This window comes from Pelobates fuscus, chromosome 2 (genome assembly GCF_036172605.1).
Source record: "Pelobates fuscus isolate aPelFus1 chromosome 2, aPelFus1.pri, whole genome shotgun sequence".
In the NCBI taxonomy this organism is placed as follows: Eukaryota; Metazoa; Chordata; class Amphibia; order Anura; family Pelobatidae; genus Pelobates; species Pelobates fuscus.
In genome coordinates this window covers 288523707-288537892 of record NC_086318.1, presented here as the reverse complement: position 1 = coordinate 288537892, position 14186 = coordinate 288523707, and the positions used below count along the sequence as shown (strand labels likewise).

The 14186-nt window shown below is 40.1% G+C and overlaps 1 protein-coding gene across 1 annotated transcript in view; it reads right to left on the bottom strand.

Moving 5' to 3' along the window:
• Positions 1–12437, bottom strand: part of TFB1M (transcription factor B1, mitochondrial) — a 71757-nt gene extending 59320 nt beyond the window's left edge. The window contains exons 1-2 of the mRNA XM_063443426.1: positions 12352–12437; positions 8450–8585 (exon numbers count right to left, since the gene is read on the bottom strand). Of these exons, the coding sequence (XP_063299496.1) occupies positions 8450–8585; positions 12352–12357 (142 nt within the window). The 5' untranslated portion in view covers positions 12358–12437. The remainder of the gene's footprint in view (positions 1–8449; positions 8586–12351) is intronic.
• Between the last annotated feature and the right edge of the window lie 1749 nt (positions 12438–14186).

Below are 14186 nucleotides of genomic sequence, written 5' to 3'. Positions count from 1 at the left end.
AGTAGGTTTCTCGGGGAGGATAGAGTTTAGTATATCATCGTTTTTTAGGATGGGCCAGTGTTTGTTCAGGATTCTCTTAAATTGTTTGCTTTTGCAATTGAAGTCACAGACAAACACTGGTTCATTTTTAGCTTCCTTTTTCTCTTTATATCTGATTAGGGAGGATCTCTCTTCTACTTTAACTTTGTCATAAGCTGTATTCAGCAAATCTTCTTGATATCCCTTTTCTTTAAAATTCTCTAAAATGATCTGTGCCTGTTCATGGAATATTGTGTCCTCCGTGCAGTTGCGTCTTATTCTAAGTAACTGAGCTTTGGGGGCATTGACTAGCCATGGAGAGTAGTGGCAGCTGGTGTACTTTTTAAGCGCCACTACACACGAATTCCATAAAAAATCTGACCAAACACTGCTGCCTGTTTTCATGCGCGCAAGATGGCCGCCACCTCGTGGTCATCCATAGGAATTGTGGCCACCCAAACGAACACTTAGAACACTGCGGTGGAAACTGCTACAAAGTAGCAATGAGGCTTAACAAGCTCCAGGGTGGTCTCCGATTCATGCGGCTGTTCGGTTCCCGAAACAAATATAAAATCCCACGAATCAAGTCTGTTCACATCGTTTTTTACAGGGCCTGTAGTCTTTTGGTAAGAGGCTGGCCAGCAGGCTCCTCCAAGCACTCGTGACGCGGTTCAGTTCGTCACAATGAGGCATTAAATCAGTGACCCATGTCTTCTAGCAGAGAACTTCTTTCCTCTACAGTTTGGCAACCATTCCTAGATTATAGATGACGGCGAGTTAGGCTTTATGGACTTTCATTTTGCAACATACATGAAAGTAAAGGAGTTTATACTCAGTTCTGGTAGTTAAGTTATTAACTCCTTCCAGATGCCTCTTATGCTTGTGTATTAAGCAATCTTAAATGTATGTGTATTATAAACGACATGTTTGTTGGTTGAATATGATACACTGTCTACAACAATCATGATCTACATTCCTAGCTTAATACTTTCCTCAGGTCTCACAAGATTCTCTCATCACAAAACTCTGTTGCCCATGAGGTGGTAAATAAGAACATCTTTTTACCGCCTGTTTAAACACTCATTTGAATATGAAACACAATGTTATTTGTGTAACTATGGGTACTTGTCAATTAATTTGTTGGTTCAAATGTTAAAACCATTGCTGATTCTTACTGTGTTTTTTTTTTTTTATGTTTTACATTCTCTATTTATGCGGTGCTCATAATACATAGCAAACATAAGGTAAGTGCATCTGACATTTCACACCATTTTTTGCATAAAGTAAGTAAATAGTACAAACATAGATCAGACATCCTCAACTAAGGGAGCGTGTGCCAGCGGGTGACGTAAGCTTGAGATAGCAATCAGATTATATCTGCTAAAGCAGTAATCGCTTAGGGTCACGGTGGTTGTAGGGGGAAATTCAGCTAAATAAAATTGGCTTGGTGTGGGCTTACAGAGCCAAGTTAGGAGCTATAATACGTCATAATAATTTAGATAAAACAGGTGAACTAAAAGAGAACAGAAAAAAAAACAAATAATCATAGAGCGACATGTGGCACATTATAGTACACATGTAGTAGCTCAGGTCGCCGTTCAAGGTGGTAAGTGCTTTGACTTCGGCACTGCTGTTCCCGGTACGAATGGCGTTATTCGGTCTACAACCCATGCTGGACGATTCACAGCTGGAACTGATTCCATCTCCAGACCCAGATCTGGAAACAGAGAGTGGGCTTTTGATGATTTGGTAGCAGAGTATGTCTTGTCGTGTATTTGTGTGATCTGTCAGAAAGACTGTCTCCAAACGGTGGTGTGATGGGACATATCTCGGTAAAAGGAGAGTTGGCATCATTCAAATGTTGTGGATGTGGTGCCCCTGGTTGCCTCCATTAATATACCCTTGTCTGAGTCCCAAACAAATTTCAGTAGAACATCCCTGGATGTACCTGGGGGTGTCCTTGGGGGTTTTGGCAAACAGAAGCAATAATTAAGGGTGATCTACTTTACTTGTTTTGGTGTCAGTAGACAGGAGGCGCCTGACGAAGTGGGGTAATTCCGGTGGTAACAGCCTCTGAAACCCCTCTCAGCCTTATATTTCTGGTTCTGGACCTCTCTTCTAGGATAGCCATGCAGTCGGTCAGATCGAGGTTGCTTGTCTGCAGAGCGTTGTGGGCTGCGTCAGTGGCCATCTGTGCCACATTTGAAGCACCCAAATTTTCCTCTGCTGCGACTATTCGGCCAGTGAGCAACATTGCCCGGATTTCTTGTGATAGGGCTTTGATGTCAGCTTTGGTGAAGGGTGCATGGTCTCCTGCTGCAGAGGGGCCTGGCATTGGCACTGTTGTTTTTGGAAAGAAAGAGGCCCCAGGGAGGCTTTCCTCATCCGAGGTAGCTGATGTGTATGCCTCCACAGGTGCCATTTTGGCTTTCTTTGGCCTACCCTGCTGGCGCACAATGTCCGATATCTCGGGTCCGGATCCACTTAGTACTTCTTAGTTTTCTTCCTCATCGGTATCGGAGGGGAGGACAGTCGGATCCGGGTGTGAGGGCACACTGTAAGGGTCAGGTAAGTGCCTTTTGATTGTACGTGCAGGAGGAGCTTGTGCAGTGTGCGTCTGTCTCGTTCAGGCTCTGGCTCCGCCCCCGATTCTTACTGTTTTATTGTACTCTTACAGTTAATCATGTTACCCTATGCCTCCCAGTCCCAACTGGCAACATGTAGCTTGTGTCCTAAATACAGTTTCTTTTTTTTCCCCCAAAATCTGTCTTATGTCATACACACCACTGATTACAAGCAAAAAACAACAGTAGTGTGTATAGTTGAATAAAAGGTGATCATTTTGGGCCTGCATGTAAAACTCCAGACATCTACATGTCAATTTACTTCAATTACCATATACATTAATCAGCCACATAAAAAAAGCACCTGCCTAGTATGGTGTAGGTCCCCCTACCTACCAAAACAGCTCTGATGCATTGAGGTAGACCTCTGAACTTGTCCTGGGGTATCTGGCACCAAGACATTAACAGCAGATTCTTTCTGCGAGGTGGAGTCTCCATGATGCAGTAAATACCACAACTGCTCAATAGGATTGAGATCTGGAATTTCTGGAGTCCAAGGCAACACCTTGAACTCTTTGTCATGTTCCTCAAACCATTCCTGAATAATATTTACAGCATGGTATTATTCTGCTGAAAGAGATCACTGCCATCAGGGAACACTAGTACCATGAATAGGTGTACGTGGCCTGTAACAATTTCTAGGTAGGTGGTACATATCAAATTAACATCCACATGAATTGCAGGACCCAAGGTTTTCCAACAGATCATTGCCCAGAGCATAACACTGCCTCCGCTGTCCTGCCTTCTTCCCATAGTGCATCTTGCTGCTATCTTATTCCCAGTCATCCACCTGTTCTAAAAGAAAATGTGATTCATCAGACCAGGCAACCTTCTTCCATAGCTCTATGATACAAATCTCACAGTCACATCCCCATTGAAGGCGCTTGAAGTGGTGGACAGGGGTCATCATGGGCAGTCAGGTCTGCCGCTACGCAGCTCCATATGCAGCAAACTGTGATGCATTGTGTGTTCTGAAACCTTTCTATCATGGCCAGCATTATGTTTTTCATCAATGTTTAGCTACAGTAGCTCTTCTGTGTGATCAGACCAGATGGGCTGCACTGCCCACATGCATCAATGAGCTTTTGGTGCCCATGATCTTGGTGCGGGTTCACCACTTTTGGTAGGTACTAACCACTACATTCCAGGATCATCCCACAAGACTTGCTGTTTTGGAGATGCTCTGACCTGAGCGTCTAGCCATCACTATTTATTCTGTGTCAGCTTCCAACACATGACATTTAAGAACATTGAAAAAAAAATTTCAAGTACATCAATTCTAAAAAAACAAAAAATGAAAGTGTAGGCACACTGGAAACAGAGATGGGTTTGTTAGCTAATAAAGGAAAAATACCAGGAAAAATAACTTTTAAATAACTTTTTTTCTTCAGTATATCTTAATGAGGATCCTATGCCAAGAGATATGCAAATGATTGCTGCAAAATACTTGCATAAAACGTGTGATTGGATGACTCGAGACAAGGTGCTACAGCAGTTAAAGAAAATTAATGTAAATAAAGCTCCGGGGCCTGACTGTATTCACCCACGAGTACTTTTTTTTATTATTCTTTATTTTCGTTGTGCATATGATACAGTAATAGCATGATGTGACACATGTGCGTCAATGAAACACGTAACAAGAAACAATAGGTGTCATAGTTAGGTTGCACATTTTTTAAATACATAAAAAGGTTATGACCCTAGGTGACCATGATGAGACAGACATTAATTACTTTAATGTAAAGGAGATGGTGAGGCGTCTTACTAGGGAGAGCTTAGTGGCATATGTGTGGTCGGAGGCAGGACATAGAGGTATTATATGCAAGATTGCTGACTTGTAGGTAGTGCAGTACAAGATGGTGTCTGGAGGTGATTGGGTTGTATGCTTGTGTCGACATATTGACTAGGAGTTTGCCTTACAAGGGTCTCGCCTTTGTTAGAAGGTGTGGTAGCTATTGAGGGCTTACTCGTGAGGGGTGGTCGTCGCTGACCGTGGGGAGGGTCTTGGAAGGGGGGTGTGCGTGTTAGCTTAGATTGGCATGGGTTGCGAGACTGGTGTGGGTCTGTGTGTCATGCTATTCAGGGGGGTCGCCACTGGTAGACGTCTCCCCGTAGTTGCGGAGTGTAATTTTGGTACTCTAGAACAATAAATGAGAAAGAGGTGTAAAAGAACAATGTGAACATGTAAAAATCATAAACCTAAACAAACAGCTTGGGCTGTGGCTTGTGCTGCCGATTTTTGGGGTCGTGGTCTGCCTCCTCAGTCGGGGGCCACGGTATTTCCGGTTCCATTTCTATGCACACTTGTGTTGGGTCCCAGGTCAGGGTACGCGTCTGGGCAGGGGTAGTGGGTGTTGAGTCCACAAGGCCCAGAGCAGAGAGGAGTCACCCACGAGTACTTAAGGAGCTAAGTGTGGAAATAAGTGAACCTCTGTCTAATTTTTCAAGATTCTTTTGTTTCAGGTATTGTACCAGAGGATTGGAGGAAGGCAGATGTTGTTCCTATATTTAAAAAGGGTTCAAAATCCTTGCCTGGAAATTATAGACCTGTGAGCTTAACTTCTGTGACTGGGAAAATACTTGAAGGGCTATTAAGGGATAATATTCAGGAATTCATTGGGAAGAACTTTGTAATTAGCAATTATCAGCATGGTTTTATGAAACATAGGTCATGCCAAACTAACCCAATTGCATTCTACATATAAGTAAGTAGAAGTATAGATCCGGGTGTTGCAGTGGATGTGATCTACTTGGATTTTGCCAAGGCATTTCATACGGTTCCTCACAAGAGGTTAGTCTTCAAGCTAAAAGAAATTGGTCTAGATCAGGGGTGGGCAATCTGCGGCCCTCCAGATGTTTTGGACTACATCTCCCTTGATGCTTTGCTAGCGGTGGTAAGTGGTGTCCCTCAGGGTTTTGGTTTGGGACCATTTCTATTTAACATATTTATAAATGATCTTGAAATAGGCATTGAAAGCCATGTATCAGTGTTTGCAGATGACACAAAACTTTGTAAAGTAACACAATGTGAGCAGGATATTGCTTTGCTGCAGAGGGATTGGATAGATTAGGGGACTGGGCACTAAAATGGCAGATGAAATTTAACGTAGAGAAATGCAAAGTTATGCACTTCGGGGTTAAGAATGCACAAGCAATTTACACCCTAAATGGTAGTGAACTAGGGATAACCACAGACGAGAAGGATTTGGGAATTGTTATAGACAACAAATTAGGCAGCAATATGCAATGTCAATCTGCAGTTGCTAAGGCCAGTAAGGTTTTGTCATGTATAAATAGCGGCATAAATTCTCGGGATGAAAATATAATTTTGCCTCTTTATAAATCGCTGGTAAGACCACACCTTGAATATGCTGTGCAATTTTGGGCACCTGTTCTAAACAAAGATATCATGGCATTAGAAAAAGTGAAAAGATGAGCTACAATTTTTTTTTAAAAAAAAGTCTGTCATCAGCGCATTTTAGTTACGAAGAAAGGTAAAAAAATTTAAATCTGTTTAGTTTGGAAAACGGCTCCTGAGAGGGGATATGATAACATTATACAAATATATTCGGGGGCCAGTACAAACCTTTATCTGGAAATATATTCATAAACAGGGCTATACATAGGACACAAGGTCACACATTTAGGCTGGAAGAAACGAGATTTCATCTTAGGCAAAGAAAAGTTTTGGGTTTTTTTATAGTAAGAGCAATAAGGATATGTAATGCTCTGCCTGAAGAGGTGGTTTTGTCAGAGATGTTTAAACTGCAATTGGATAAATACTTGCAAAAACAAAACATACAGGGATATATTTTCTAATTAGTGGGGTAATAGCTGCTTGATACAAGGAGACATCTGACTGCTATTTTGGGGTCAAGAAGGAATTTGTACCTAGTTTGTTGCAAAATTGGAAGTGCTTCAGACTAGGTTTTTTGCCTTCTTTTGGATCAACAGCAAAAACATATTTTAGAAAGACTGAACTTGATGGATGCAAGTCTCTTTTCAGCTATGTAACTATGTAAGAACTGACTGCTCACTTGTTGCTTATATTATCCCACTCTTTGACATGTGTCTTTGTAACGACATAATGTTATTCTCTTCACCTTCCACCATGACCACTTTGGCTTCTTGAGTAGTATTTTGTATATGCAGAATTTCTACTTGAAATGCAGTGCATTCAGAGATTTGCACTTGTGTGCCATAGGCTAGTTGCACCTACAGCACATGTGACTTTGGCAGCCGGACCTGTTCCAGACTTACAAAAATCCATTCTGTGCAAAATATAAGTCTGTCATCAGCTTCTACCTTTGCAGGCAATGTTTCTCTATGAGAAGCATTTGCTTGGACCTCTCAAAGGAGGCTGTGATGACAGAGGTGTGGTGCTGTAATGACGGAGGGAGATTATTTATACTTAAAGGGGGCACACCAAGTCAGTAATACCCAATATGGCATTACTGAGTAAACAAAGTGCCACAGTCATAGCACATCCTAATGATTTGGTCCACATACCTTCCTTGCTGGGCCTAAGGGGGGGAACTTCCCTGACAACCGAGGCAGTCCAACTGTATGAGTCATATTATCGCAATGACACCTCTATCATATGACTCAGATTTCAAGACCGACTACAGGGGGACTGACTGTGTTGTTAGGCAGATCCCCAACTTATAATTAATAAACACAAAGCTTTATAAAAATAATAAACACAAACTTAGAATATCTATATATCTGAGAAAGCCAATAGGATCGCCAAAACCTGACACGTGTGATGCCATTGCCCTGCCTCCCGGAACCGGAGTTACGAGTGAGAGGTTCAGTGCCAGCAATTGAATCGAACAGTGCTTGGAGCATTCCATCTGTGGGGGACTTTATTTCCAGTAAGTATTATATTAAACCTCTCCTATTTAATTAATAGGGAATAATGGAAGAAAGCTGCTGCCTGGTGGATTCCTTTTGGGACACTTACACTTACCGGCTCCCTGTTTTTTGTAACTGAATTTTAAGCACTTTGAAGTTATTATTGCACTATATGTTTGATGCAGTTTTGTATTAAGTATGTTTACACATAGCACTTTATTATATATTTGAATGCACTTTACAAGTAAGTGTGTGTACACTGTTTTGCACATTTGTTTGATGCACTTTATTGTAACAATAGCGCACAGTACTTTTTTGCACTACACTTTTTGCACCTTAAAAGGCCTAGTGCACTTCTATATGTGAGTGGGAACACTCTTGAAAGATATTTAAAGTTACAGCACACCTTTTTTGTGTTATACTGCAATGACGGGGTTGCCACAGGGTCTAAGGCAACATAGGGTCAGCAAACCAATCTGGAAAATTTCAATGTGTATAAACTATATTTGACCTTGTAACTTTACAAAACATATACTGTTGCACTTGTGAGACATCTCTGAACACAAACGTGTATTATACGACATTCACAGTAAAAAAAACTTCATGCAGAACATAGAAAAACACAAAATGCCTTAATTTCTCATACCTTTTGATTTTATTCATATTAAATTATGTTTTATATACAACTATTTGATGTGAAATTGAAGTCCTATTTCACCTGAACAAAATGATATATATAAGTGTGGATGGCCTTAATATAAAAGAGGTAAATTATGGATGAACAGACATATAGCTCAAATTCCAGGTTTTGTTTTGGTTCAGAACTTGGACAATTGTCCTTAGGGGTTAAACGACACCTTGTATGAAAAACATAGGCTAGGATAAATCTCTACATGCCACATATTTTTAAATAATGACAATTATTTCATGTATTTATAATCAAGGATACCTACCTGTAAGTCTCAAATCAAGAAGAAAATTCTGTGAGAGCTGCTTTTCTGCCTTTAATTTGTAAAGTTTAATAATTTCTCCAATTGTTGGCAATGGAGGCAATCGCAAAGTGGAGAGCTTTTGTGTAATACTCATGGCCTGAAATATAAAATAATGGGAAAATGCCAATTCATTATCCAGTAAAAAAAAATGCCTTACTTTTATGTATTAAAGTGAACCGGTTTCATTTTGACATGTACAAAAAAAATATGCAATTATACATGGCAGGTCAACGATAATTTGCTTGTTCAGCAGTAGAAACATAAGTTTACTTAAGGTGAACACAGTAATGTACACATTTGCTGATGATAGGGCCACCTTAATTGGCATTTGATTAGTATTTTGTTTATAGAAAGCGAACACTTTCACTCTCACCAGAAACTAAGTATAATTTATTATATTATCCCAGTCCAACTTAATCCTGAAATGTAAATCATTGCAGTTTTTGACAAACTACAATAATTACATTGCATGACTAAGACTGCCTCAAGTGGCTGTCAGACAGCTGCTAGAGGCACTTTCTAGTGGCTAAGCAACTTTTGGTCGCCTAGTGGACGCCCTCACGTTCTGCATGATGACATCCAGCATCAGTTAAATTCCCATAGTAGAGCACTGAAGAAATGCTTTCCTATGGGGGGGCCTAATGTGTCGGAGGAGGCGGAGCACCGATCAAGCATCAAGGAACATCACCGGTCGAATCAGGTTAATGTTAAAAGAGTTTTTTACTTTTGCAGTGCCGGGGAGGAGTTGCGAGAGAGGGGGTTGGTTAGAGGGAACTATAAAGTAAGGAATACACACACGCAGGGACAGTCAGCCGCAGAACATTAAAACCAGCTGCTTCTAAAATAAACAGGGCGGGACTAATTGGCAGCAGGGGTGGGGCCAAACCAGCAGTGGGGGCGGAGCTAAACACAGCCTCTACCCGCTGCTGTTACTGCTGCACATCGAGGGGAAACAGGATGGAGTCCCTGCTTCCCCAATAACTACACAGCATGAATCCACTCCTCCTCCAGCCCAAGCTGTAAGTAAGAGAGTGTTGACTGTCTGACTGTAACTGTGTGTGTGACTGACTGCCTGCAACTGTCTGTGTGTGACAGTGTGCCTGAGAGTGTGCGTCTGACTGTCTGCCTGTTATTGGGGGATGCTGCCTGTAACTGTGTGTGTGACTACCTGCCTGTAACTGTGTGTGACTGTGTGCAAGTGACTATGTGCCAGGGACTGGACTCTGAAGACTTGCTAATATTTCTGTGTATAATAATGAATTCTTTTGTAAGGGGCTGAGCAGGGGCTTTAGAGGGAGAGGCAGTTTTTTTGGGGAAGCAGGGGTGCAAAAGTTTTTAAAGAAGTGTGGTGCAGGTGTTTGTAGAAGGAGGACAGGGATTTTGTTTAACCCCTTAAGGACACATGACATGTGTGACATGTCATGATTCCCTTTTATTCCAGAAGTTTGGTCCTTAAGGGGTTAAGGGGGCCTGAGCAGGGGATTTGTGGAAGGGGGATGCAGGGGTTTTGTAGAACAGGGGCAGGACATGCATTCTGTAGCACAGCGGACAAAAGAGGGGTTTTGTAGAAGGGGGCAGGACATGGTTTTATCAAAATGTACACATTTGTGAAATTTTTAAAAATGAAAACATTAAAAATATTGCTGGTGTTTTTTTACATTTTAAAGTGGGAGGGAGAGGAGGTGCCACACACAGGATCCGCCTCAGGTGCCAAATGCTCTAGGTACGCCCCTGGGATACGGAATTCTCTGTCTGAAGAGGCATCATGATCGCTTCCAGCTGCTCTAACGGTATTGCAGCGATGCCTGGATGTAGAGCCATTGTGCAATACCCCCTCACTACCGGGCCACTGGCAGCGATCACTTCCGGTTTGCCCCAAATGGTGCCCGGCACTGAGGCAGAGCATCGAAATCCATCAGGCAGGCTTCCGATGCTCTGCCTGTGCCGAGTGCCTCTAAGGCACGAGGCATTAATTGAAGAGAAAATACATTTAGAAAAAATTAAATTAAAAGAATACATAAAATAAAAAATTAACCCCTTTCTCTCCCTCCATATGTACTTACCCGATCGCCGCCATTCCACTGCCGGCGATCGTAGTTCTTCTTCTCTGGGGGGACTGTCTGACAGCCCAGACAGTCTCCCCTCTGCAAATTAGGACCCCCAGGGGCCATGTGACCGCTCACAAGGCCGCAATAATTGAACATAGTGCTGCCAGCAGGGGGACTGCCTGAACTGACAGGTAAAAAAAAAAAATATATATATCTTATATATAACATTATACTAAGTGTATTTTTATTAATATATACATATATTAATATAAAAATACACTTAGAGTAAAATTACACACACATATATATATATATATAAATAATATATACCACTATATATATAATATATACCTATATATATATACATATATATATATATATATATATGAAACATGGGGGGGTGGTTGCACTCACCTGAATATATATATTTTTTTTAAATAAATATTAGTTTAAAATAAATAAAATGTAAAAATTTTACAAAATTATATAAATATATAATTTTATTCTAACTATATTTTGATATTTATATATATATATTTATATATCTAAATGCACATAGAATTTTATATATATATATATATATATATATATATATATATATATATAAATAACACAAAATACATAGGTCCATATACTTACACAAATAATTTCATAAATATACATGTAGACTTCAAATATATAAATATGTATATTTAAATTCTATGTGCATATTTATGTAATATTTTTACATAATTAAGTAATTTTATTGATTGCGATTTGGGGGACCTGCCTGACAACCCAGGTCAAAAGTCCAGAGAATTTAATTTGCTAGCACTATATTTAACCCTGTAATGTCAAAGTTAAAAAAAGTTTTTTATTTTACATTTTTTCATCATATGTTATTTTTATTTTGTAGTAAATTATATGATGAAAATAACGGTATCTTTAGAAAGACCATTTAATGGCGAGAAAAATGGTATATAATATGTGTGGGTACAGTAAATGAGTAAGAGGAAAATTACAGCTAAACACAAACACCGCAGGAATGTAAAAACAGCCCTGGTCCCAAATGGTAAGAAAATTGAAAAGCGGTATGGTCACCAAGGGGCTAATCAGCAACTATATAAATACTTGCAAAAACACAATATTCAGGGATATAATTTTTAATTTGTGGAGCAATAGCTTCTTGAACCAAGAACCATTTTGCAGTAAAGCACTCAAGATGGATTTTTTTTTTTTACCTACTTTGTGTCAAAATTAGAAAGCATTTCAAACGTTTATTTTTATTTTGCCTTCTTTGGATTAAAAGCAAAATCAAATGTCTATTTTCAGCCATGTAATAACAAAATCTAAACACTCGGTTTCATGGATAAATCCCAAAGTGAAGGACAAATGCTGTTGTCAATCATAAATGAAATGTTATCCAGTATACAACTAAGGTTATTATACAACTAAGGTTCCTCAGGACATATGTTTGCAGCAACATTAATTTGTTGGAACTATACTACTGAAATTACAATTAAATATATCCTTAATCTTTCATCGTTGATACGTTTTCAATCCCTTCAAAAACTGTAAAGCTGATCTGTTTAAGTCAGTCTATTGCTCATAACACTAGTCTTGATATTATGTTTCTCCCAATAATAATAATAACGTTATTTTGAAATGGCAGTAGCCGAGGTAAACATGCAGGGACGGGGGGATTAACACATGAGCAGCGTTACCACTGCCCGGTGAGGTTTCATACAGTATCAGTCTTCTCTAGCTCATATTACGATCTTTTAGAATGTACAGCAAACTATGATGTTGCAAGAACTTTATTCAAAATCCACTCACAAACATAAACGGAGGAGTCAAACAGCCTCCTAAACGTCCTCCGAAGGTTCTACTGGGACCCCATGCGGTTTTCTACAAGTCATGTGACCGTAAACGAAAGTCAAGTACAGCGAGTCGGTGAGGACAGTTTTTTCTGAAACGCGATCCTATAACATCATCCTATATCAGGAAGTGCATGTCTATTTGATTGAAATATGAGCCCTCTGCGAATACTTGTGATTGTATATATTTTATATACCATCGATTGAATGTCTCTTTAATTTGGACAACGTCTATAAGAGGCAGTGTGCAGGATAAAGTTGACATGAAAAAGCAGCTGTGTGTAATTTCACATTGCAGTTGATCGTTACTAGTATGTCAGAGTGGTTTAGATTCACTCTCTCTCTCTCTAGCAGATACACACACTTCACTTGCACATGCACACCTTGACATACACACACACTGGCACATTACAGTGACACACAGATACACACACTGTCAGATACACTAACACACAAATACACAAACTGGCACATACTCACACACTGGCACAAAGATACAAACAAACAATGACACATAGACAGACATCCTACCTTGAAAAAATAAATTTCAGAAAGGTGGTTTCACCAACTACTATACCACCTTCACACCAACCCCACAGAGCCACCAAACATGTATGAATGATACCGGAAAAACTGACGGAAGCCAAGCACAGAGAGATGGACACAGGTTTCTTCAGGAAGGAAGAGATTCTTTATTCGGTTCACCGATCGGGACTCAGAGGGACTAATGTCACCAAAATACAGCAAGTTCTGAGCCCCGGACAATAGTGCAGGCTCCCTATATAGGCACATAACTCCTCCCATATTAAGCTCCACCCGCACATTCTCTTGACCAATCAATACAGATAAGAATTAACTTCCTGCTTGACCGCATGGCTTGTCCAGCACAATGGAGGAGGGGAATACTACTTCCTGTATTCTCGCACATGCTCCGTACACTACTGATCGTATCTTGCCTCGTGCAACCAACTGATCGATACGTCAGCATATGCACGTACACATGCCACGTGGTAATCTCGGCCTACTAAATTTATTTTTACCGAGATTCCACCACATTCCCCCCTTTGATGCCTCTTGATATTTCACAATTACTTGAGGCATCACTTAACCTTGGTTTGCATACACCGCAAGTTACTATGAACCAGACCAGACTTGTCTATGATGTGAATCTTTCAACACTCATCTTCCTGCATTGGTTCTCCCTGATCTAGAGCCTTATATTTATAAATTGCCATTATCTGTGCAGCAGCCTTCCTCTCTGCTATATTTTCTATCAGGCTTTGCACAGACCTAACTACTAAGGGGATAAGACATGGCAGGAGTAAATGTATGAAAAAGAAAAAATGCACACAAAAATATATATACACAAGTACACCTGACCAACTCAATGGTAGGAATATACAGAGGTACTTAACTGCGTATAAGATGGATACAGCTTCCCAAGAGGTTTCCCCCAAACGAACCTCAAATATAGATATGGGTATAGACAAAAATGGGATACAGCTGAATAAATTCTTTTATACGCAGACAGATGTCAGAGGAAGACTATGGAATAGGAAATCACCGAATAAATCACAGGATCTGAGAAGCACTTGATACTCATTCAGCAAAATCGTTTTCTATTCTTATTTTCCCAGTTCTCTTATAAATACTTATCTACTGCATGCTTCCCGTCAAAGCTCTAGTTATTTAATCCTCTTGCTTGGGAGGCTTTGACTCAGCGATGCCTAACAGGAAGTGATAATAACATACAACTCTTTACAAAGAGCACCAAGAGATCATCTCTAGAAGTAT